General features: G+C 40.1%; 1 protein-coding gene across 10 annotated transcripts in view; it reads right to left on the bottom strand.

The window, feature by feature from the left end:
* map2 (microtubule-associated protein 2) overlaps nt 1–26,061 on the bottom strand; it is an 87,365-nt gene that overhangs the window by 3,649 nt on the left and 57,655 nt on the right. For 3 of the 10 annotated variants that reach the window (XM_065962582.1, XM_065962580.1, XM_065962584.1), the window contains 12 exons: nt 23,222–23,437; nt 21,430–21,708; nt 16,595–19,792; nt 16,216–16,458; nt 15,678–15,815; nt 14,539–14,600; nt 12,163–12,304; nt 11,481–11,537; nt 10,876–11,177; nt 6,381–6,473; nt 2,889–2,981; nt 987–1,068 (listed from right to left, as the gene is read on the bottom strand). In XM_065962582.1, the coding sequence (XP_065818654.1) occupies nt 987–1,068; nt 2,889–2,981; nt 6,381–6,473; nt 10,876–11,177; nt 11,481–11,537; nt 12,163–12,304; nt 14,539–14,600; nt 15,678–15,815; nt 16,216–16,458; nt 16,595–19,792; nt 21,430–21,708; nt 23,222–23,437 (4,905 nt within the window). The remainder of the gene's footprint in view (nt 1–986; nt 1,069–2,888; nt 2,982–6,380; nt 6,474–10,875; nt 11,178–11,480; nt 11,538–12,162; nt 12,305–14,538; nt 14,601–15,677; nt 15,816–16,215; nt 16,459–16,594; nt 19,793–21,429; nt 21,709–23,221; nt 23,438–26,061) is intronic. The other 7 variants (XM_065962583.1, XM_065962585.1, XM_065962586.1 and 4 more) reach the window with 7 other exon arrangements.

The raw sequence follows: 26,061 nt of genomic DNA, 5'->3' as shown, positions 1-26,061 counted from the left end.
TCATGTCTGATGCAGTCTATTTAATCCTCAAGTTATCAACAACCAGTTTCACACACTCAGAGTAGAATCATACAAAACACACAAAGGCTGCCAGCATCCACAACACCTCCCACATTCAGCTGCCTTTGGACAGATTACATCAGGTTGTCAATCAAAATGTAGTTTTACTGTTTGCTCCCATAGATTAGTACTGCACCTCATTTAACTAAGTGTCATTCAAGCAGTTATATGAATTGTATACTAGCACTGCATATTTGTAATTCAAATGGGATTGAATGGTACTTTATAGCCAATTTGCAAACAGCGACAGTGGATTAAATGTTATGCACTCTGTGTCTTGCAAACTGTATAAAGGTAAAGAAGACTTAGAAACCATTAGCATTTGAAACTTCTTGGTTCAATTTACACCTAGTATGACAACGTGATCTGTGTGTTAAAACGGGCATTCCAGTTCGCCAATTTGGATTTCTTTTAAATTGACTTTCAAGCTACTTCTTATTTGTTTTTCTTGCAGGAAGAGCCAGAGTGAAATAATGTTTCAGTTTGCTGAACTGATTTCTGTTATGACAAGTTGGAAAGCTACACCTAGCAGCATTTACACCTAGCTGATAAACCTGCAAAGTGATGCCTGTGCTTCTTTTTTTTGACCTTGTGATAAAAATGGCACTGAGGAGGAATGGTGGGGCAAATTTGTGGGTAGTAACAAAAGAGTAACAGGAGGGAGACAATGGAAATGTTTAACATCCAAGCAAACAGGTCAGAACAGGGCTTTGTGAGTGTGCATGTCTGAGTGTGTGTGTGCATGCTGTTTTGGGTATACAACATAAAGAGATGTAATGACATTGGAACATCATTATGGCACTGTTGCAGAGTTGGAATGTGTAAAGGACTATTAGACTCAAGGTTAGAGACCATCTGGTCACCAATGCGTTTCTCTAACCCTCGTACAGCACTACCATCCCTACTGCTATCCCTTAAACTGTTACCTGGCCGATGATTGATGTTGTCCAGAGAGCCACACTTGGAGGTCACATGGCTCAAGTCAATCTTCTTGTTCTGAATCTGCACCTGGAAGAGGCAAAGTCAGATCATTTTAAGGTCAGAGCTCACAGTTCAAATGTAGGTCCCTTCTAGCAAGCTCGGAGGATGCACACATGAAAGATTCAACTAGGGTACACTGAAGCTAATGTTCTAAAAAACTGATTTTGCATGAATTTAAAATAAAAGGCTGTCATTTTCCACATTCAAAAACAACCTTATCGTATTGCATGTAATTATTAAAAAATACCAGGGAATAAGTACAACAGCAGAACACAGGGACTGTCAGATTACAGTCCTTCAGTTATAATGTGCAGAGAACTGCTGCAATCTGTTCTAGAAATGAATACAAGATTGTGCTGTAACTTGTTCCTATTGTAAAAAAATGCATGGCACATTCAGACACTCGGCCAAATATACACCATATAAATAGTATTCATTGAATGACAGTAAAATAGTAATGTGAATATAAAGTTGCCACAGGCGAAGAAGAGATACAGATTGTTTCAGTTATGTGACCAACCCTGGGAATGTAAAGAGAAAACCAGTGAGTGATGTTAAAGGAGTGACCAGATGAGACAACAGAGTGGAGATATAAGTTTAACAACCAGCACAATGATCGAAAAAAGATACACCATGTGCTTATATAAAACACTACAACACACCTTTGGGCCAATTCATCGATTTAGATGCTTGTCATTTGTAGGAATATAATGGTGGTCATATACAGTATGTCTGCTTTCCTACACAGCCTGAGGGTGGCGGGGGAGGGGGCTGTAGGTTATGGTTGTGAGCCACATTACAACCACAACACCATGAGCACAACATATCTTAGCCCGTTCATCTACCAGGAATCCCTAGCCATGCATGACACTAGCAGGGATGTGCAGCATGAGTTTAAGGACAGGCAGTGGTTTGTGTCTGTGGCTGCAGACTGACTTGTCTTTCAGGCCGTCATATATTTAACTCTTTCTCTAATATCTTGATGATGTTTTTGACTGTATTTTGCATATTTAGAATTACTTTACGTAATTAAGTACGGGTCGAAAGAAATAACAACAAATACAGTCCTACATAAAACATTACAATTTGCCTTTCTGCACACTGCACTTAGACTTCTGCACTCTGTCAGTTTTAATAAAATGTTACTTTAATGAAGCAACAATTGTAGGTAGAAGCTAAATTCTGAATAATTCAGAACAGAAGTTGGGAAGTATTAGAAAGTTGCTAAACTAGACTTAAAACATTTCAATAAGCGAATAAAAAAAGTATCTAAACTTTATTTTTTATTCGTATTCTTTTAGTTAATTGACTATATTAAGAAAAACACACACACACACACACACACACACACTCTCCCTGGTCTCCTACCCTATCCACTGACCTATCAGATAAAGGCATAAAAAGCCCCAAATTATTTCTTAAAATATATATATATATATATATATATATATATATATAAACTGCCTTTACCAGTCACTTTCCAACTCATTTGTGGCTCCTATGGTTGGGGGAGGATTCGGCCCTAGCTGACCCCCCACCACTCCAAGAGAGACTATTTCTGTGCAGAATGGAAATTTGCTTGTAAAACAGTCAGCATAAACCTTACAGGTAACACACTCCAATATTCCTGAATGCTTTCCATGTCAGAGGAGTAGACATGAAACATTTTGTCATAATAACTTCTGAGCAGACACAAACCCTTATATGAGAATGTCTATGACAGCAGTGGAGGCGAGTGACAAAAGCACGGTGGAAGGTGAAAATAAAAAACTAAACACACATTACTCCACAACAAAAAAAGCACTCACATAAACACAGAGACAATGGAATTGCAGTACAAGACTCACGTTTCCACCTCCTGCCGCGTAGCCCCGCCTGTCCAACGACCCACACCTAGACTGAACATGGCTATAGTCCAGCCTAACACTGGGGATGAGAACCTGCAGGGGTGGAGGTCAGGAGTGAGGTGGGAGAATGCTTGGGCTTCCTGTCAAGGTAGTTCATAATTAAACTGCTATTTTGCTAATGTGAGCTGTGGATGTGTTGCACTGTAAGTCGAAACTACACGAACAAGAGAAAATCTCAAGCAAGTCACCAATTAGACAGCACACGATAGAAACAAGGCCGTACATACAGACCCCACAACTACGAGAGAAACTCTATAAGTAGCAGGGATGAAGACAGAATCTGCTTCAAGGGGACTACAAACAATGATGGATACTGAATACTGTACATGACTTGGACATGTTTGAAAGAAATATCATAGATCGTTTTCAACCATCATTTTTTGACAGAAAACTTTTTTTAATAACTTTTACATTCCATTTTATTAGGCATATCCTGTTTATGATCATCACTTTTTATTGTCCAGGAGAAAACGTTTCTGATGTCATCTTTGCTACTTGCAGCTTGTTTCTGTATTTGGTTTTGTTTTCAGTATTTTGCTCACATTTTCTCAATGCTTTACACAAGCAAGTGTACAAGTAAGTGAAGATGTATTAATTGCTTGTGTTTTGTCAATCTAAATATGTTCTCTTAGGTTGCAGCGCCTCGAGGTCTGAAGATCCCCCAATAATAGATCTTGTATCTTCCCAAATAATATTTTCTCCTTGGCAGCTAAGTTGTTTTTTTTTTGCTGTAATGTGGGCAGTAATATGTGACCAAGTGGTTCCCCTTTGCTCGAGACAAAATTAATTAAATGGATACGATGACTCGATACTAACAGAGGAAACACATTAATCTCAGTACTTCTCACTTCATGAGCTTCAATCTTTGAGTCAGCCTGCCTAATGTACCCAAACCTGCCCTAGGGCTCTGCTCTGTCTTCTCCAGAGGATCCTAGGCCTTCTTTTTAAAATATTTGATTCTCTGAAACAAACCGAATTATTCTTTCTTTTGAATAAAAAACAAACTATTAGTGTGTTTTTCAGCTAAAGGATAAATTGTTTAGGTGCAGAGTATCACCAAGTTTTGAGAAATCACTGTGCTTCATTTGTTTTTACGTCAGGATGGAACGTGAACCCTTCAGGAAATCTCTGCATCACTCTGTCTCACAAGTAAGAGGCCCCCTACTCAACAACAGTAGCCTTCGTTTTTTTCTCCTTCTGCATTCAGACTCAGAAGTGAAAATAAAAGCAGTGAACACTAGAGGCCGTTAGTTTAGATTGCAAGGATGATAAAATATGAGTATACTGCAATGGTTAATGGCTCGCTCTAGCTGCAAGGAGAGAAAGCAGCAGTGAGATGCAGACGGAGCAGAAATACTACAGTACATAGCATAAATAATAATAAATGCATTTTGCACCCAGAAACACAGTCAAAGCAATGGGAACTACACGGGGTAAAGAAGACATACCACATACATACATATTCAATGTATTTAAAAGAGAAAGGACAAACAAGTTGTTGTTGTATTATCTGTTCCTATAAGAATTACATACATAGATCCCCTCTTTTATTTGAAATACATAGAATACATGCTCAGAGAGGTGAACTGTGAACACAATTACAGCGAGAAAGTTCACACATAAGACACACTTGTGACTTATCCCTTGCTGGATGGGTCAGAAAAGACAAATACTAGACAAAGGGGAAATCAAAGCAAATGTATTTGCCCGTACGTTTAATCCTCAATTTGTGCCACATTCAGGATCCAATATTTGAATGCTCATCCCCTCTGGGAGTTTATCCAAGACTCCAACTACAAAGAGTTGGACTTTAAATGTGGAACCTTTTTCCAGGTGGACATAACTCTTCCACTCACAGCAGGTTTCAAGCCCGATGTTTGGGTATTCAGCCCAAACAGGCGGTGGAGCAGAGAGCGCAGGGGGAAAACAGTCATTCAGTAGTTTGTTGACTTACACAGCACACCTGTGATGAACCTTTGCCCTGCAGCCAGCACTCAGAGCCACATGGGAGACAGGAGCTCCTCTTTTCAATAGGGTCATCTTTAATGATCCAGCATGGCTTGGTTTAAACACCCATGCTTGTTATCAACTCTTTCATAGAAATACATTATTCAATTTAGACGTCATCCCCCAAGTCTCTGCAGGTCACCTAGAATTTATAGTGTGGTACCATCTATATTTACACACTAATCTTAAGGTTCTGTTTGAATCCTAAAAGCCTAGCCAGGGATAGAGGTTGCAAATTAGCCATGGCTAGAAACCTGTATGCATGGCATAAATAAACAAATTAATAAAAATCTTGGATTAATCATTTGTTACTGTAATAAGTTTGTACACTGAGGATACATAATGCCCCATAATGAGCGTGCTCAAATGGTGGAGGCCAGTCTTATTCAGCATAATAAAACTCAATTCAATAATAGACCATATTCATTAGCTTCTGATTTGGCAAACCTCAATTTAAATTATTCTACTTCAATTTCTTAAAGGCTTTATATGTGATTTTTTGATCCAGCAGATGTCGCCCTTGAGCACCAGCATGAAACCAAAACAACTTGCGCTGCATTGTTGTGTTAGCATGCTAATGCTAGCGATCTTTATTATGCTCGTATCTTCACACTGCATGTAAATTTACCTGAAATAAGCGTGATCTAGAAACACAGTTAAACAGTGAGTACAGTATGTTATTCTTCTTTTCTCTAGTCCCTCATTTAAACAACTTTTATACATGAGGGGAGGAGTCGGCTGGCCGTCCCGGCGATGTAAACAAACTGAAGATAGGACTCGGAAAACTCGGAAAACATCACAGACAGTGGGACTCGGGTGTTACACCCATTGTAGACAGTCATGACTCACAGAGTTATTTTCAGAGGATATACTTGATTTATATTATATAAGTGTGAAAAATTGCATATAAAGCCTTTAAGCCTAATGGGAGAAACTCCCAGTGAGTTGCTCAAGGATATTTTAACTGGACAGACATTTGCCAGCATATGGCTTTGGTGATTTTGCTCTCTCTAACCATGAGACTACCTTGGTTAGTACAAGATAGCTGGGTTATTTTTAGTTTAAGGTCACTGCTCTCACAGGAAGAAGGCGGCTAAAACGAGAAGCTGTCAGACCAGTTGCTGAGTATTAATTGAGCGCTCATGTGCATGTGGGTAAATACTGTATCAGGCTTAGGAGAAAGAAATACAACGCTTTGCAAGCAACCTTTTGTTTGGAGTTTGAAAGCGAGAACTGATACCATCCCAGCCGGATAGGTAAGAGTCACACTGCAGAGGAAAAAAATCATGGAAACATACTAATGAACTATCAAGAGCAGCACAGCACAAAAACAAAAACAAACCAAGGGGAACAAACTACATGTGGATGGTCTTTACCCTTCTCCTCTAAAGGATATAGAGGGAGGGCAGAAAAATGGGTACATACATTTTCTCCACGGGGTCTATGCTTCAGATTATCCTGGGAGCTGCATTTTGAAAGAACGTGACTGAAGTCCAGCTTCTTGTTTAAAATATGAATCTATGGAGAAATACAAACATATTATGGGCCTCTAGTACCATAAATGTCATCTTATACTTTAAAGTTAAAATGGAATGATCACTTGATCATTGTAAGAAGCTATTCTCAGGTAAGTGATTACATTTCTATTTAAGATAAACATTCAGTTTAAAAAGACAGAATGGTAAATTGACACACGTTAACACACTTTACTAAAGCATCAGCTTTATCATACGCCTGTTGGTTTCTTGTCTCACACTCAAATTGTATTCTGATGAGCTTTTATCTGTTTAAATGGAAATATGTGTAAGCACATACAAAACAGGTTCAGTTAAATCTAGAACAGAACCTCTGACTTAATGTTTCAAACAAATGACTCCTTTCTACAGTCGCTGGTCAACAGCTGTTCCTGCGGCTCTGTGCGTTGTGCTTTATTCAATAGTCAAAATTAAAATCTCGATAAGTCATATTGAGAAAATGTAACAGACTTTTAAATTGGTAGTTGAATGATTTCATCCACAACTTTTTATTCGACTTGTACCTACTCATTTAAATGCACATTTAATCAGTCCAGAACAGTCTCAATATTTAACTAATTCAGGATGGTTAAACACTGTGAAGGTCTTCCATGATCTCACTGGCATTTTATCTAGGCTCTATGAGACACCGGGTGCCAACATTTAAGAGTGCTGAGGAGTACCAGCATGTCCTTGGTCCAGGTCACACTGTGTGCCGCTGAAAGACACAGAGTAACCGAGATGAGCCGCAGCACTGACTTCCAGATCCAAGAGACCCTGTGTTTGGCCTCTGATGGCATATTTTGGTCCTTGTGCTTCTATGAGGACAATCATCGGACAGGTTAGAGGCTGGGCAGAGGCTTGCTAGAGGCTGGGAGGAGGGCTTACTGCAGCTGCATGGAAATAGGAACTACATGGACCATGGAGCAGCTAGACACTACTAAAGGTCAGGAGCAGATTATTTTGTGGGAAACTTGTGAAAACTGTTACTAGTCCACTGATTCTACCATCCCTAAGCTAAGTTAGAAACTTATCAAAGGCAACCATATTACTGAAAACTGATGGGAAGTGAGCTTATAATGTGCTGCATTTCTTGGTTCTGACCTGTTGGAAATAAAAAGTGCGAAGAACCAGATTTCATGCTCCATATTTTCAAACTGTGTGGGCATTAACTTGAAAAATGGCATTTCACTAACCTACTTTATTCTTAATCACATTTGAGCCCTTAATAAGTGTATACTGTGGTTTAATGAAGGAATTAAAATAAAATAAAAATCAGTTTATATACAAAAACTATATGAAAATTCCACAGTAGTTGTATGGTACTTGTAGTAAATAATTATGCCCATTCTTTCTTCTTTTGCTCAGCCAGAGAGACACACATAGTGGCTTTAAGGTGTTCTGTGTTTATCTGAACAGTTCTTTCTGAATCTCATGAACACATCACTGTGGAATGCCTTTAAAGCACTTGAATCATCTAATCAAAAGTAGATCAAGCCATCGCCTTAAGAAGCAGACTCAATGTTTTACTTTCTGTCTGGCAGCTTGTTTCCAAATAGCACAAGGACAATCACTCTGCCCAGACATTGACCCCTGTGTTTATACAAGAGCTGCCATCATTCATTTGGCTCTGATAGCAGACACCTACTGCCACCCGGGGGGGGGGGGGACAGTCCAACAACCACACACGTCCTGTGTTTGGCTGAGGGTAAAGTCACCAGGATTTGTAGACAACACTAAACAAAATGTGAAGTTAGAATTTTACAATTGTATAACCCTGATCTGTTAAATTCTTGAAATGCAGCAGGAATATCAAACACTGAATCACTGTACCTTCATCTTTCAATTTGATGTAGAAAACTAAAGCTCTAAAGCAAATAACAAGTGTGTAAAACTAAACAAATTCTAACTAAACAGAAAGAAAACAATCTAATTCAAAGTAATGAATTGATTAAAAATGGCAGTGTGTATACACTCTGTTAAATCCATCTGTAACACACTGTTTCACAAATGTGAAAAAAAAAAAAAAAAGACAGATTCACCTACCACAAACAAACAACTCAATTGTCCCCAAGGCTAAAAGGTTGGCCATCATTTATCACAGCCACAAGATTAGAGCATCAATTCCTTCCAATGTGGCACTAGCAATGAACTTGTTCTGCCAAAGCAACCTCTCCCACATGCAGGGATTTAAAGTTTTATAAATACATTTAAAAGTTAAATAAACTCAAATTTGGAAGCTCATGAGAAATTAAAAAGTTCAAAGGTCATCTAAGAAGAGCCAGTCTTATCTTTTACCCTGCAGAAACCTCCACTCTGAGATGGATTTAAAGTAAGGCTCAGCAGTTTCGTCTTTGATACAGCGTCTCAACTGAGCCTGCATGTGTGGACACAACAACACAACTGCAAACATGCTCACTAAATCCACTCGGACAGGTTCTGCTGCAGATGACGAGCAGGCGTTTGGAGCATGATCCCTGTTCTCCCTGTTCTTTGGCTGGATGCACAAAGCAGCACAGGCGAGTCATAAAGATGGCAGCCAAGTATTGGACTAATCAGGTCATCAGTGCAGGCTTGTAAAAGCTGATGGCTTCAGACACACTGCCAAGCTGACGTTGTGTTTCGGACTCATGCTGAAATATAATATCTGTCAAATTGGCGAGTTTGTAGTCCCAAACTCCCTGCTTATTCAGATTCTATGCAGCTTCAAAAACACAATTTCTTAATACAGATTACAAGTGCTGTCTTCAGGACATGTTCAGGAGTGAACATTTAAGGGGTAAGTCCTGCTCACAGTTAAGACAAACTTATTGAAATGTCCGAGTCAGGTCATGTCAGGTCACAGGTTTCTATTTCTTGAAATTTGAGACTTCACAATTTTAAAGTTTAGGGTGGAGAGACAAAATCACAACACATTTGACATCATGAAGGCCAATTTCATCTTCATCAGAAATACTGATGTATTTACAGTAACATGGTCAGTGAGCTTAGGCCCATTGCTATATATGCTTGTTTAATATCTCAATGATGTAAAAGCTGCTTATTGTCCCTGCTTGTACACAGGGACACCCCAGTGAGTCCTCTTTCCTGCCATTTGACAAATCTAAATTGGATATTTTCTCACCTTCGAGTTTGGCTTTGGTTCACAAATTCTTCTTCTACACTCTTGACACTCTTCGCTCACACCTCAGCTCTCTGCCTAAGAATGGGATCTCTGACTGTCAGTCTGTGCTTCACATATCTGAAGAATCATTCAACCAATCAACAACACCTTCCTGAGAACCCTGAGTGCAACATGCATGAAGGAAAGAAATACGCCAATTCGCCAAACCCTAACAGGGATGCACTTGGCAACGCTGAGAGCATCAATACACAAAGTCTAGAAATACGACATTTTTAGAATTCTATCATCATTAACAGGAACATGCCTTTCCTATGACTTTCTATTATTTAAAATAAGTAATCAAAAATGTAGGTCCCAAGAGAACTAATATAAGTTACCCAGGAAATGTATGTCTTATTTTATTTCTGTTTCCTCCTCGTTTCAAACGTCTTCAGTTTTAATCAATTCTCATTTCTGTAAACGGTGAATGGACTTGAGCTTGTTAAGCGCTTTTCTAGTCTTCTGATTACTCAAAATGCTTTTACACCTACTCATTTAAACCACATTCACACACTGATGGCAGAGGTTGCTTATAGTGTGGTCATCAGTATTAACTAATTCCATTCATACACATTCACTTGCCGCCAACAAAGCAGCAGGAGCAACTTGGAGTTAAGTGTCTTGCCCAAGGACATATTGACATGTAACTGCAGGAGCTGGGGATCGAACCCCAGACCTTCCAGTTGAGAGACTCTTCCACTGAGCCACAGATGCTCAACTATATATTAACTCTTAATGTACATAGTTGTAACCTTTATATTTTTATCTCTCTTAATTTTTGATTTTACACTTGCAGCAGTACGGCAAAAGGACTTACAGTGGAAAAGGATAGCTAAGGGACTAAAAAAAAGACAACTAATAAGGCAGGGGTAGGATAGAGCATTAGAGCATGGGAAATAGACATACTATATCAAGGCAGACAAAAAAGCCAGTAGATGTTAATCATCATTACAGCATTGTTAATTCCAGGAAATTCACTTCTAAGCTCATTGTTATTGATGATATTTTTGTGCAGATATCAACATTTATATTGAACATAGATGAGAATGATATAGTTTCTATTTTATTGTATGATGCTTGTCTGGAAATAATTAAATTTCCTGCTAAAGATGACAAACTCTGCTTTAAGAAGTAAAAAATATAGATTTATAGATGACAATAAGTAAGTTTAGGTATGAAGACAAAACTACAGAAAGGAAAGTATTTACAGTACAGAGAAGATTGTGAGGGAAGTGAGCATCACCTGTCCTCCTTTAGGCTGGTACTTGATATTCTCTGTGGAGCCGATCTTTGACTTGATGTTCTTAAAGTCAGGCAGCGGCTGGTTGATAATTCGAAGCTGCTTGGGCGTTGTTGCAGGCGACTTGGGTGGTGTGCGGACCACGGCCACCTTTCTCTCTTGGGACATCAAGCTGAGGGAGCGAGGGGTTCCAGGAGTCCTTGAGGATGATGAGTAGCTGGGAGGGGTTCCCGGGGTGATGGCTGCCGAGCCAGGGGTGCGGGGGGTGGAGTGGCCACTGCGAGCGGAACGGGATCGCACTGATTCTGTAAATGTTGGAGAGGTAAGAAGGTGATGGTTGCAGCTAAAGTTGAAGATAAACAGAATCATTAGGTCCTATTATTTGAAAAAAATAAAAAAAATACTATCCATGACAAATGTGAAGCCCTGCAAACATATCAGATTTATTAACAGGAAATTGGGATGTAAAGCTTTTATTTTCATTAATTTGAACCATTGATAACATCAACCATTATATGTTTGATTCTTTATAGGTATAATGAGTATATATATTCTAATAAAGTGACTGTGCCTTAAATCATTTGAGAACACTGAAGAATCTTCTCTACCTGTCATACTAGCGGCTCGTCCTGTCCTGTGCTCTGCCCTCATCTCTGCACGAAACGCTGCAGGAGACATGGGGGAAAATGTTTGAAAAACATAAAAAACCACATTAGACATTTCAGCTACATTGGTATCAAATATCAAAACTAACAAAAGAACAATTATGTTCTACATTTCATACATATCCACATATTATACATATGAAGAATCAGGAACTACAGTATCTTATTGTGAGTAAAAGATGTAATACTCATATTTACAGTTTAGATTTGAACACTTTCTTTTTCCCTTTAAATGCTTCTTAAAAACAGACGTGTATAGGTATGTGTATGTATGTGTGCCTGTATATTAACTTGTGTGCTAAGTTGTTTTAAGTAGACCTTGAGTCTGTAATAAAGTTTGAATTGAATTAAAAAGTTCCATCACTTGACATACAACATAGAAGAATGAAGACAGATAACATGAACGTATTAATTATAGTTATACAAACTAGTTGATCAGATAATAGGAACTTGGGTAGGACTGGAGTTGGCCTTAGTTAATTTCAAGACATCATTTATCATAATAGGTACAATGGTTGAATCAACTTGTTCTGGAGTCTTCTGGAGGCTGATGGAGCCGGACGCTGGTTTTATAAGATCCTCTGTAATGAATGTTTAAATAACGCCTTATTAAGCTTCAGCCTACATGTTGGTCTTCGAGGTGCTGTTGAACCAGAACTTGTGATGGAGGTTGAACTCTCCTCATGTTCATGGTAACCACGACGACTCAGAATGGAAGCATGCCGCGTTAGAGAAGATCTCTTGTCAGGGCTCCATGATCCACCGTCCTGTCGGAAAAGACAAAAGAAAAACCAGAGGTACATCCTTAGACCAGTGAGGCTCTGTTTAATTTCAATTATAATTTCCTCCACATGGTTGTATGCCTCTGCCAATCAGTAAAGTAGCAGTGAACCTCATCATATGTTTTACCAACGACTGACACTGTTTGCATGTGATTGTCATTAGACACTTCTTCTAGGAGCAAGACAAACACAACAGACATTACGACCCAGCAACTTTAATCTCCATTTGGCTGCAGATTTTCCCTTCAGGACTGTTTCTTTTCTTCCACTTGTAGTAAGAATAGTATCATCTACAAATATCTCAATGAGCTTTGGCTGAATGCAAGAAAACTGTCTGTGTAGAGCAAAAAGGAGAAACACAAGGAAAAGGAGGTCTTAACTGAAAGTCCTATAACTATATCACTGGCTTCACCAAACCATTTGCTACACCTGGAGGCTCCGAAAAGCTGGCCTTCACTACCAGAAGCTCGGTCATGACCAGACAACAGCCAATTTGATGCACAGTTGCGTTCCTTAATAACAAAGACCATTTTTGCTGAATTTGAAGACACTTCCTCATGTGATCCAGAGATATCACGTTCCATGGAATGGTTAGTTTAAGGACATTTTGATGTTTTAGTAAAGTTGACATTTGGAGTAAAAAATAATGTTTAAGTTAGTCAGAAATCAAATTACAAGAATAAGATCCATGAACTGATACAAAAATCACATTTAATTAAAGTTAAAACATGTCATTTAAGGTGTGTAATATTCAAATCAAGTTATTCTGGATTTTTCCCCCCCAGAGCTCCTGCAGTGAAAGTGCTATTCTACCATTCACTTACCTCGGCTATGAATCTCTGTAATATGGGGGAGCGTAAAGAATCTGCTGTCGTGGTTCGAGGTCTATCTAACGGGAAAGCCAGTTTGAAAATGGAGGTTGGGATCTTCGTGATTGGCAAACAATTGGAATGGCACTGAGATGGTAAAACGATGAGTCCCCATTGATGGAAAGCATGGCATCACAGTAAAAGGACACAGGATGACAAAAGTCTAGTGTAAATGACAGTGTGTTTCAACATACATTTTCAGAGCACAATGTGGACAAGATGAATGCTTTTTGGGGATGGGAAATGCTTAGCTTTACATCTAGCTTTTTAGCATTTATGTCAAAACAGCCTTTCATGAAAAGTCATGAAAAACATCTCAGTAACAAATTCAAAAATATAAAATCAAGATGCAAATCAAATATGTGCACACAAAACTGTTTGCAATGATCATGTAGGGTTTCATGTCACACTGCATGCTTAAGTGTCAGATGCATTTAAAGACTGAAAATAAAATGTGAAAACCAAAAATGAAATACAGTGTGGACTCAAAGTAATAAAACAAGCTTACATTATTCTGTAATGTATTCTGTATTGGCATGACATTTAAGAAATGTAGAAACTGTGTTATTTTAGACACAATCATTGTGATTACCATGGCAGAGGTGTAAAATGGAGTCACGACCACAGTCGCTGGAGAAATGTCACCAGGTGATGCAACACCCACTCAGAAGAAAAAAAATCTCTAAATGGATCTTTCTTGTCTACTTGTGCTAAAATCCATTAAGCAAGGCAACAATAACAAGCATTTTTCAGAGGCCAAAGCAACCAGTATCTACATTTTATTCTTAAATACAAAGGACGTGAGAGTGATGGTATTATGAAAACAGAAAGCACTGTTCTCTGCAGTGATTAGGGCTTATAAAGACAGAGGGTAGACTGTGCTTGCTTTAAACAGCATTCAATGTGTTTATCTAGATGGATAATAAAGTTTCTTTGGAACTCACTGAAGTAAATAAGTAAAAGCTTCTTATTAAGTCTTTATGTACTGCTTAATTATGTGGGTCTTATTGTTATAAGTGTCAGCACTTAAGATGTGCGAGGCATCTTGTGCACTGTTTAGGAATCAGGAGGTTCATATTTGCCTCTCAGTTCCAAGACTCTAAATAATGAAAGACACCAAAGAAATGAGTGACAGCCGATCTGATGTAGGATACTTCAGTTTTTCAGTGACAATGCAATCAGTCTCTCACACTAAAGATAGAAATCTCCTGAAAAGCAATTCGTCCTCCTGATTGATGTTCCTTACTTGGAGTTTTAGGGTGGTTGCCAGTTAAGCTTTAATGTCGTATTTCAGTGGGAGATTGTTTGTGTTGGAGGTCATGCCACTGTCATGCAGGCAACTATACTCACCGATGCTCTTTCGCGAGACTGCCTGGCAACACTAAGGGGCTGGCGACTGTCTGGTAGCACCTCTGAAAGAAAGACAGAACTTCAGTTTTAGAAAATAGTAGACAGAGACAGAGACATATTTAACCTTCATACACTGAACGGGAGCAAGGGAGAGCTATTCAATGACCTACCTACAGAAATGCCATAAAAGCACTCTGTACTCCCAAACCTAGCGTGATGACAAATGAACAAATCAAGTGTTCTGTATAGAGCAGGTTACTGCCCCTTGAGAGCTCTGCTCTGTAAGGATTTGGCAAAATATCACACAGAATGGGGGATTTTGTATTATGTAAGTCAACCCTGGAAATAATCTAATTGGGGCAATGCCGCATCGTACAGAGCTTTCATCATCAGTGACACAGAATTCAGGCCGTCAGGGGAAAATGGAGTGCAAACTGCCTCTGGGACAGAGCAGCATTACAGACTGTTTATAGTATCAGGTCCTGAGAACAAAACCCTGGATTACTAGTTGCCTGGCTACCTAAGGGTGGAAAAAGCTTAGATGGATAATGTTATTCATAAATTAGCCAGAGAAGGGAGAAAAGTTTTAAGTTTTTCACACCAGTTAACTGATGACTAAATAACCATAAATAATACAAATACATGAATCAATTCTCAAATATCGTTATATCACTGGAAAAATAAACAGAGAACCAATAACATTGAGTTTTCTTGAAATGGTAACAGCAAGGACAAATGCATTTAAAAAGTAACTTAACAACAGCAGAAAAACTTTTTTGCTGACCAAGCTGTAGTGACAAACATTTTCTACTTAGAAAGTGTTCAATGAATTCTGCAATCAAATTAGCTCTAAACCAAAATTCATGTTTTCAGCTTGGTGCTAAGTTAGTCTTAAAACAAAGAGAATGTGCAGAAAATAAAACATAAATAAAGCAGAATGAATGAATAAATTGTTGGAAGACAATTTTTATTGTGATAAAATACAATCAGACAGACACATATGACCAAAGTAAACTACTGGAACCAATAAAAAAAAGGACGTCAAAACCAAATTGAAGTTTACAGATGAGGTAAGACAGGTGGAAATTGTCCTTCTGAGGTCTTTCCTGTAGAAAGCACCACTTGTGGCAAAATGTCACCTGTGGTTCTCCGTCTAGGGCAGGAGTGGTGCTGGGTGGGTCGGGTATGGCGGACGGATGGTTTCATCGCACTCCTCTTGGATGGGGATTGAGTCTGAGTCTCTATTTTCTTGGTAAGCTCAGTCTTCTTTATCACAGCTACATTATTGGAGAAATCAGGGTTAATGTCAAAAGCAGATACACAAGAATAACAATGATAAATGATGGACAGTGATGAAATTCTGCAGGATACAAATTCCCCTCAATCTCCTTTGTAGCTGTTGCATTTGTAGAATACTAAAAAGACATTTCTTAACGACAGTTGTGTCAATCAAAACATAAAAAGTTTCTGTGTTTTCAGTGAATATTCAACGGCAAAGAGCAACGCTAAGGTATATTATGTTGTAAAGCACATTTTTAAATGTCTTCACTCAATATGAAGCACTACAGACTACAGATTGCAAGACCTATAACATGATGATAAACTTTAACTGAGTGACTCAATAATCCACCTCGTCTTAAAAAAACAAAGTGAAAAAAAAAAGAGAATAAGGACAACCTTTTTTCTTCCTGACTTCCTCTCTTGGGATGTAGACAGGTTCTTTACGAACAGGTTTGCGTTCTGGTGTGGAGATTCTGCCTTTTGGCCGCCCTCCCTTGGCCCTTTGTTTGACTGTCTTTTCCATTTTTTCTGTCTTCTTCTGGTGGCTCTGCTTGCCCTGGACCACAGCCGGCTTTTTGACTGGGCTGGACATCTGGGGCAATGGCTCAATATGCTCCGTTGCCATGCTCCTGTCATCATCTGCAGTGTTGTTAGAGAGTACATAAAAAAATATGGAACATTGTCATTATATACAGTATATATTTTTTCAAGCAGAACAGGGATAAAATAAAAAAGGAACCATCTAAAGTGACCCACCATCACCAAGAGTTCTCACCTTGTGTGTCAACCCAGGAGCTGTCCAAGATGGAGTCGTCCATTGTGGTTTCATCTCTATCGTAGCTTTCTGTTGGTCCTTCTGTTTCCGCGGGATGACCCTCCTTCTCAGGGGAAGCAGGGGTCTCAGGAACATCACCAATCTCTTCTAGACTGGCAGCTTCTATGTCCGCTTCTTGGGCAAACTCGACAGACTCCTCCTCCTCCTCCTCCTCTTCTACTTCTTTCTGGCCAGCAACACAAGTGGCCGGTGCCTCAGGTGGAGCAGAGAAACGAACGCTGTGTCCCGGTTCTTCTGCTTCATCGATGGTCTGAACCACAGTAATAAAATCATCTTCAACTGTAACCACAGACTCGATGGCAGCGTGAGTCTCTGGCATCTCCTTTTCGACAGCTGCCCCTGCTCCAGCTTTCTCTAACATTTCTGTCTCAACTTTCCCTTGCTCTGTTTCAGCCTCCGCAAGTTTTTCAGCCTCTTTCTCCATGGACTGAGTGGTTTCATTTTCCTCTGGTTGTCTTGATTCTCCCTCAGGCATTCCCGCAACCCCTTTCTGCATCTCAGCCACTTTCTCTCTTTCTTCCTTCTCTATCTTTTCTTTCTCCTCCTTCTCTTTTAGTTCCTTCTCTATCTTTTCCTTCTCCTCCATCTCTATCTTTTCCTTCTCCTCCTTCTCTTTTAGTTCCTTCTCTAGCTTTTCCTTCTCCTCCTTCTCTTTTAGTTCCTTCTCTATCTTTTCCTTCTCCTCCTTCTCTTTTAGATCCTTCTCTATCTTTTCCTTCTCCTCCTTCTCTATCTTTTCCTTCTCCTCCTTCTCTATCTTTTCTTTCTCCTCCTTCTCTTTTAGTTCCTTCTCTATCTTTAGTTTTTCTTCCTTCTCTATCTTTTCTTTCTCTTCCTTCTCTCTCAACTCTTTTTCATTTTTTTCTTTTTCCTCTCTTTCCTTGTTTTCTTTCTCAACCTTTTCCCTCTCTTCTCTTTCTTTCTTCTCCTTTTCTTCTTTCTCTGTCGTCTCTCTCTCCACTCTCTCCTTTTCTTCTCTCTCCTTCTTTTCTTTCATCTCCTGCTCTTTCTGTTCTCTCTCCCGTTCTCTTTCTTCATTCAGTATTCTCTCTGCTTCTTCTTTCTCTTGCCTTTCCCTTTCTTCTTTTTCCTTCAATTCATTTACTTTCTTTTCGGCCTCTTCCCTAATTTTCCTCTCTGCCTCTTCTTTTATTTTCTTCTCTGCTGCTTCTTTTTCTTCGATATTAGTTTTTTCTGAAACCTCTTTCTCTTTTTCCTCTTTGTTTATTCCCAACACTGGTGAAGGTGTTCTTTTCGGGGAACCATACACTTCTCTTTGTTTAAGCTTGGAAGGTGAGAGCACTGGAGAGAGCAACTTGTCATCATCAATATTGCTCTCAACAGATGAAGCAGGTGATGTTTTGACAGGCCTTGCAATTCTGTCCTTAGCCACACCAGTCAGCTGATACACATCTTCGGCATCCACTTCCTCATAAGCCTCCTGGTGGACTAACTTCACCTTCTCCCGAAGCTCCCGGAGTTCTCTCTCCTCCTCCATACTGAGTGGCCTGTCCTCCATCTCCAATTTGCGGATTTGCCTCTCATAATCAGCAATCTCAGTTTCTGATGCTGAGCCTTCACCACTGGCTTGCCTTTCAATGTCACTCATTGATCTCCCACCTTCTTCTAGTGTCACTGTAACTGTTGGAGTTATGAAAGCCTCACTGAGCTGAATAGCTAGGGTCTCACTTTCAGGTTTATTTAGCTGATAATCATCAACCTTTGTGGCCTGTTCATCAGCAGAATCTTTTCTCTCTACTTGCATCTGACCTTTCTCTTCACTGATGTTTGCGTCGCCTGATGGCTGAACATTGTCCTCCACAGATGAGTCTCTGACTGCCATTTTCCTTGCCTGCTCAGCCACTTTCTCCTGCAGGATAGAATGGGTGAAGACTTGTGAAGAAGTGTCTGTAGGGCTGAACACATCTGCAGGTGACGGCATTGGCCCCGAATATTCGCTGAAGACACAGTAGCCCATCTCTTCCAGCTGGCTATCACTCTTTCTGGTCCCAGGACTATGTTCCCCAGAAACAAAGCCAGCCAGTGGGTCATCAGTAAAAGCAAGAGCCTCAGCTTGAATTGACTTTCTTCGTGAGATATCTGGTTCAGTATTTTCTGATGCTAGTCTGGAACGGGTACCAGCAAGGTCAAGCATTTCAGGCAAGTCTTGTGCCATCACAGTGCCATTTTTATAGGCACCTTGAAGGGGCTGCGGTGATTCTGGTGACCCTGGTTCAGGGCTGGGTTTTGAAACGGGTTCTGTGGTCCTTGGAGGAGATGATGAATCTGAAGTGACGGAAGCAGCAGTCTCCAAGATCAATGGGGGGAAGGATGGAGGCTTTTCCACTGATGGTGTAGTGACTGGAAGGTAGTCTGCTGACTCATCGAGACTTCCACTAGTGTAGGACATGATATCCGTGGCTAGTGGGGAGAAATTTCTAAGTTTGCCTTGGCCACCTTGATCCATTGTTCCAATGGTGATATTCAATGAGTAACTCCTCTGCTCCAAGGCCAGTTTACCAGGAGAAAGCCTGCAATCACTGCTCCTATCAGGAACAGTAAACACTCTACTGTCTTCTGTACTTTTAGTTTCTGGTTTATTCTGGTCTTCAGCTAGTGTGTGGTAGCTGATTTCATGAGGCTTGGAATCACCTTTCTCCTCACCAGCTCTGCTCAGTTCATAGTAGCCCTCGCCCTTACTCTGTGGAGCCTCATCAACCTCCATTGCTGATGTTTCAAAATAAGCTGACATGCCAGATCGGTCTCTTTCGTCTCTCGTCTGGTCTGCTCCTTGAACTTTGTCTCCCACTAAAGAGAAAGCAGAGGGAGAACCAAGGCTACTGAACTCTACCACCTCCACTGATGGCTGTTTCTCTGACACTGTGATCGGCTCACCATATGTAGGCTGAAGTGTTAGTGATCTTGCAGATTCTTTGGCTTGGTTTTGTACATTCGGAGGTACAAAGGATGGCATATCCATGGTGGGGCTCTCTGGTACAACTCGTTCACCGGCAAAGAACCCTTGGACCTGGGGCTCAAATAACTCATCTGGACGTTTCTCTGATCCGATGCTGTCTGGGCTCATGGAACCACTCTTCTCGCTGCCCTCTTTGTCCATCTTCAAAGCTGAAACGACATCTGTAAGTTGGCTGTTCTTATCACTGTTGAAAATTAATGCTTTGGCATGCTGCGAGTGGAATAAATATTGAGCCAGGAATCGAAAAGCCGTTAAGAGAACAGAAACAGGCAAAACTCTCCTCAGAAACTTACAGCACAATGATATGGCCATCACTGAAGAAGTACGACGGAGTTATGGGGTCCACCAAGTCACAGATGGATGAAAATATGGCATGTGACGGATCGGCATGAGGCTGTGATGCTGATTTATGGGTAAAAAAAGGGCAATAGTAGATGGGATGGATATCCATGCAACTCTTCAAAACATATGTTACTAGCAACATAGCATTTCTGTCAATCTTTGTTTGTGCATTGATATTTTCTGAGAATGTGATCAAATTTATATTGTCAAATATTCACAAATACTTAAAGGGATACTTCAGCCATTTGCATTAAGCTTTGTATCATTAGAAACCTGGTAGTATTTTTGAATGGTCGTTCATCCCGCCCTCATTTTCCCCTTAGGGAAGGGAAAGCTCTTTTCTGAAAAGGATCCTCCGATGACGCAAAAATCGGCATTTTGCGTCATAGGAGGCTGCTTTGTTTAGAGGGGGTCAAAGTACATCACTAGTTCCTCATGTATTCAACCCGCCCATAGGGGGTGGGACCCACTGAAGCTACAGACCTATTACAGATCAGTGGGTTCAAACTGATATAGATGAAGGGGATTTTGAAGGTCTTGTGCTCGAATCGGATGTTCAGGGATATCTCTGAGGCTGATGGAAGAACAGGGGTTAGCTGCTGCAGCCGAGCCACAAGACCTGCCTGTCAGCGGCGGTGACGACAAGGAGCCGGCTCGAGCTTGGGCGGAGCTGTGCATTCTGGGAGTTGTTGTCTTTCATCCATATGAGCCAAAAAGACACTGTCTGCCTTTTCTCGGTCAAGAAGGCACCAACATAAAAATGTATTTGAATTTCTACTACACATATGATCTAATTTCAATACAAATTAATGTTTCAACCGGTGAAGTATCCCTTTAAGAAACTCTCTGGCGAATGACAGAAATGACTTACATTGTCAATAAATGCAGTAAAATAACAAAAATATATGACCTTCACATTTTCTGGCAATGTAATAAAGTTGATGAGACAGTTTCACCATCACTCAATATGAGACAGCCAACATAAAATCCCTTGCATATAATATACACAGAATTGTGATAAAACATAAGTAATCAATCAGGTATGATTGAGCTAGTTTGATTCAAAGTTAGGAAAACGGTCATATCACTGCCACACCACCACAAAGCCATGTATTTACAATAAAAAAACCTGTAAGCTTAAAGCCGGTGAAAAAAGAGCGGTCACATTCAGCACATCTGCACTATATTATAAATTGCGAAATGGCCAGCCCCGAAAAACCACAACACAAAAAAGAAAATACAAGCGCGGAGATAGAACATAATAAAACCAGGTTAAGTTAAAAGAATATGACTCTTTCACCATCAAGCCTGTGTTGCCTTGCAGCCACAGCAGAGCGCAGAGAGGATTACTTGCCATTCCACCTCAATCATAATGCTTATGTCATACGCTTATAGGTTTGTTATAAAGAAACAATGCAGTTACATGCAGGCAGGGAGAGCAGAGGGCAGGACACACCTGTGTCAGGGCTCTCCTCAACCTCTGCTTCCTCCTCCATAGAGATTTCTGCAGCAACAATAGCTGCTTCTGCCGGCTCCAGGTCTATATCCTGGGCCTCACTTATGGACTCTGCCTGCTCTAAGGGCTCAGCTTGGGGGCTGTCCAGCTCGGGCTCTTCCCCGCTCCACTGCTGCTCATCAAGAGCTGTCTCGGACTCTGCTGCCTCTGCACTCTCCTCCTCATCCTCCTCCTCTTCCACCTCCTCGTATTCAGCTGTAAGAGCTTCCATGGTCTCTTCTTCTCATAAAACAGGGTGAGAGGGGGACACATCAATACTACAGGCAACACAGACTTGGGTTATGAGAACACAACTTACGATGGGACACTTCCAGCTCTGGGAAAAGATGAACTAAAGTGTATTGTCTGTTCACACATATAGGTACATTACACATACAGTACAGCTTGTTGTGTGTGTTGTGTTTTGAATTGATTTTCTTTCCATGTCTTATTTTAGTTATTAGTGTACCAAGTACTTTAAAACTATCAATCTATACTTGTAGGAGTCACACATGAAATTCTTTAATTTCTCAAAATCTTTTTATTTTTGTTATCGCTATGAAAGAATAATCTGTTTTGTGAAGAATCTGAAAGTACTTTTCTTCTCTCTTTCTCCTTCACACACCTTTACAGCAACCCGGAATGAAACACAATCATTGATGACTGAGGTTGTTCCAGGAAAACAGAACCGTGCTGAAGTAATGGCACTTCATAATCAAAAATTGCGCAATTGTTGAAGCAACACTATTCACAAAACATCTGAGTTTCTATGCACTTCAGAAGATTTTTTAAAGTTTAATGAGCTTAATGTAGCATTCTTAGTCTCAAAAATAGATACAGGTATTTGAAAAATGTAATTAAATAAAGGGGTGCTTTGGAAGAAGACAGAGACATTACACTATCTTCTATATCTGATATTAAAGCTTCACAGCCAAAATATTTTTCAGGGATAAAATAGAGGGCAAGGTTGTATAGTCGTGTAATCATAAAACACTAAGGTCCCAGGTTACCTATGTAGATCTTAGAATTCATTTTCTTAAAGATGCTGGCTATGTCTTGTGTTTAAAGAAAACAGAGAAGATGTTTTTTAAATGCAAGTCTTTGTGAGTGTGGGGAGCTGAAAGTCTTTCTTGATGTCACAGTGAACCTATGAGAGTAGTTAAAGAGGAGTGTAAGGGGCTTGACATGGAGCAGCACGATTAAGAGGGTAGGGGGCATCTTGAGGAATAACCTCAACTCTGGGAGATTCATGTTGAATCACTCTATTTCTGAAAATACATGAAAGCCGTTTGGACATGAACCAATGTCACAAAAGAGATTTTTAGTGGCCATGTGGTCTTGCTGATGAGAACTGTAGTGTTGTTCAGCCACTGAATGAATCACAATGAATGAATTACAAGGAAAAACATTGTCCTACTTAAAAGACAGCACTGCTATGTGTTGGGCTAAACGGCATGGCAACCACAGGTAGCAATGGCTTTGGGTGAAACTTGAAAATAAAGAAATATGACTGCTAAACAAATATGAAATTGCTCAAGTTTAGAGCAAAACAAACCTCACAGGGACACAAAACCACACACAAGACTGATGAAGAAAGACGGACGGACGGACGGAGAGACGGTAGGGATGGAGTGAGAAGGTCAAATCACAGAAGAAGGAAGGGAAGTTGTTAAAAGGAGAAAGGAAAGAAATAGAGTGATAGAGAGAGAGGAATGGAGGGGAACATGAGAAAGAGGAACCATGCGTGGTTCACCTTCAATCTGTCTAAAGGCCACGGCCTGCCCTGTGGGGCGTGAGCCCGAGTGCGTCCACTCTGGGCTGAACAATGGGTGATCATAGTACTCCTCGTCGGAGTGGTAGGGGTCGTCCTCAGGCACGGAAACTGAGATGGAGGGGGCGAGGAACTTGCACCTCTCCCGCGAATTTTGGAAGCGGCGGAGAGGCCCCGCCTCCTCCTCATCCCCTACATCTACAAACAAGACAGACACAAGGAGAAGAACTGCAGGGAAATCTCGACACAGGGACTGAAAGAGAGCGAGGAGTGAAGAAAAGATAAGAAAGAAAACGGAAACAATAAAAGAAAAAAACCAAACACAGCAAAGAATGTCCATGAAAAAGTAGATTAAACATAACACTAAGGTCCCTATCTTAGACCTGCAGTAAAACAACAACTGACTATGTCATGTCCCAACTGACACAGTTATCATTCTGAAGGCCAGCCTCCACATTGGATCAGCAAAAATTGAAATTAGTGTGTGTAAAATGTAAGGTAGATAGATTCATAACTTCTTCCCCTCTCCTTGTTACGCACACAAAGTATCGTCTCAAGTTAGTAGCCCATCAGTGACATCAAATTGTTAATAGTAAAAGAAAATTGTGGATATGTCAAGCTTGCCTGACTTTATTGGACTACTTTCAGTATTGACTAACAGTTCTGGGGCTGCCAAAAGACAAGGACAAGCCTTCTCCCTGCCCTGCTTTACCTTAGGGAGATTCCTGCTTAAGTGCTACACTGGCCAAAAAGGGAAGTTATGCCACTGTGCCTCGAGCGTAAGTGTGAGAAACCTCTCTCCTAAGGACAAGGTACCATTTTTGTTTGTGCTACGGAGGGATTCACAGCAGTAGATCCACATATTGCCAAATATACACAGCGGCCCGTGTGGGTTTAAGTATAGAGGGGCACATTTCACAGAGAGAAGGTTAAACCATCCTTATCAACAGAAGTGCACCGAATGCAGGCACACCTGACTTTCAAAAGGATGGGAGGTGACACGAATTGTTTTCACTCATATTAAAAACCTAAACACAATTAAGAAAAGTCAAGCGACTTGTGACATGCACTTAAGACCATGTGACCACATCTTGAGATCTAGTTCTATATCTTACAGAAGAACAAAAAGGTATTTGACAGGAAGCACAAGGGAAAGGTAGTATTCTATTGCCACAATGAAATGGACCAGATGTAATACATTTTCTTCCAGCTGCAGCAAAAATATCAAAAACGGGACAAAAGAGCTCTCACAGTGACCTTGACCTTGGACAACAAAAACCTGATTAATCCAAGTTCATCCTGAGTCCAAAGTTGACATTTGGGTCCCATTTGGAGATATAGCCTTCATGCATACCCAAGATACACCTGTTTACTGATAACTGAGCCCTTCACTTGCTTTCTTAATTTACGTAACATAAATTACTTTTACCAATGGACATTTTTTAAAGTGAAAAGGGAAATAAAGGTTAAGGAGAAAAAAAAAAGAAACAAATTCAAAATAGGCAACAGAGAGAATCACCAGAGAGGGGAATGCAAGAGAGGACAAGGCTTGGTTGTGAGCAAGACAAATATAAGACACAAGACATTGACAAGGAGACATTGACAAGCAAATCAAAGGTGACAAAGCTTTGGGGGCCAGCCATACTCTGAGACAAACAAAATGAGTACAAACGGTTTCACGCAGGACTGTTTCGACCTAAAAGACATTCAACACGAGGAATTGAACACTTACAGCGGTTATAGCACTTACACAGCAGCTGATGTAGCAGTATGACAATCTACAAGTATTTTTCTGCCACTATCATAATTAACCTCTCAACCTTAACCAACACTGGCATTCAGCCAAATACAACAACTACTCATGATTTCAACACAAACTGAAAACCACTGTGTAGTTAAAAAAATAAATTATATTACACCATCTCTAAGGTCCTTGTAGTTCTTATATTGTATCATCACCACTAAAACAACAACTTGACAACCAATTTAAGCTCTATACTAGTCTGGCTGGTCAAGAAAAAAACAACCTGTGAACTTCTTAATGATGACTTTTGAACCCTTATATTAGTCTTATCTTCGTATACTACACACAAGTAAGGTTGTTATAATGCTAATGTCAATGAAACCGACAATCTGTATTTGGAGCATGGCTCATCCGCCTACAGACACTCCTCCTTAAGTTCCATCCCTTTCAAACTTACTTGACATTTGAAATCTTAAACACATAAGCTTTTTAATCACATCATACACCTAGTTTGAGCCTGAATCCCCAGATAGGCTTACTAGCCTATCAGAATGATTTGGTTAATCTAGACAGCATATTTAAAATGCTAATATAAGCTCATTTTCTAACTTGTCTTCAATCTTAGCCAGAGAGTCTCTTGGCTTTAAGCAATTTGAAAGAGCTAAGGCTCTAATTAGTAGCCACAGCAGAACACATACAAAAAAGACCGACAGCGGACTATGATAGGAAAACACACCATGATTATAGACATGCAAAATGAATTACATAATTCAACCAAAAAGACAGACAACGTGAAGTTAAAGGGTCACCTAAATTGGCTGTCATATTAGTTTTGTGAGGTGACTGCAATGTGCAGAGGTTAGAAAGGGAAATGTAGATGATAAAAAAGAGCACACTTGTTATAACAAGGTGGTCATGCATTTGAGCTCTTCTTTCTTTCAGAGAAAAATGGTTGATGACAAAGAAGATACAAATTGTATCCGTTCCAGGTGCATGATAAGGAGGAGGAAGTAGGATTTCAGAAGAAATGGATGTTTGAATAATGGAGAACGTGTTCCTGCTTTTTGCAACTTCTGTT

Source organism: Labrus bergylta, chromosome 13 (genome assembly GCF_963930695.1).
Source record: "Labrus bergylta chromosome 13, fLabBer1.1, whole genome shotgun sequence".
Lineage (NCBI taxonomy): Eukaryota > Metazoa > Chordata > Actinopteri > Labriformes > Labridae > Labrus > Labrus bergylta.
This window is presented reverse-complemented; position numbering and strand designations above follow the sequence as displayed.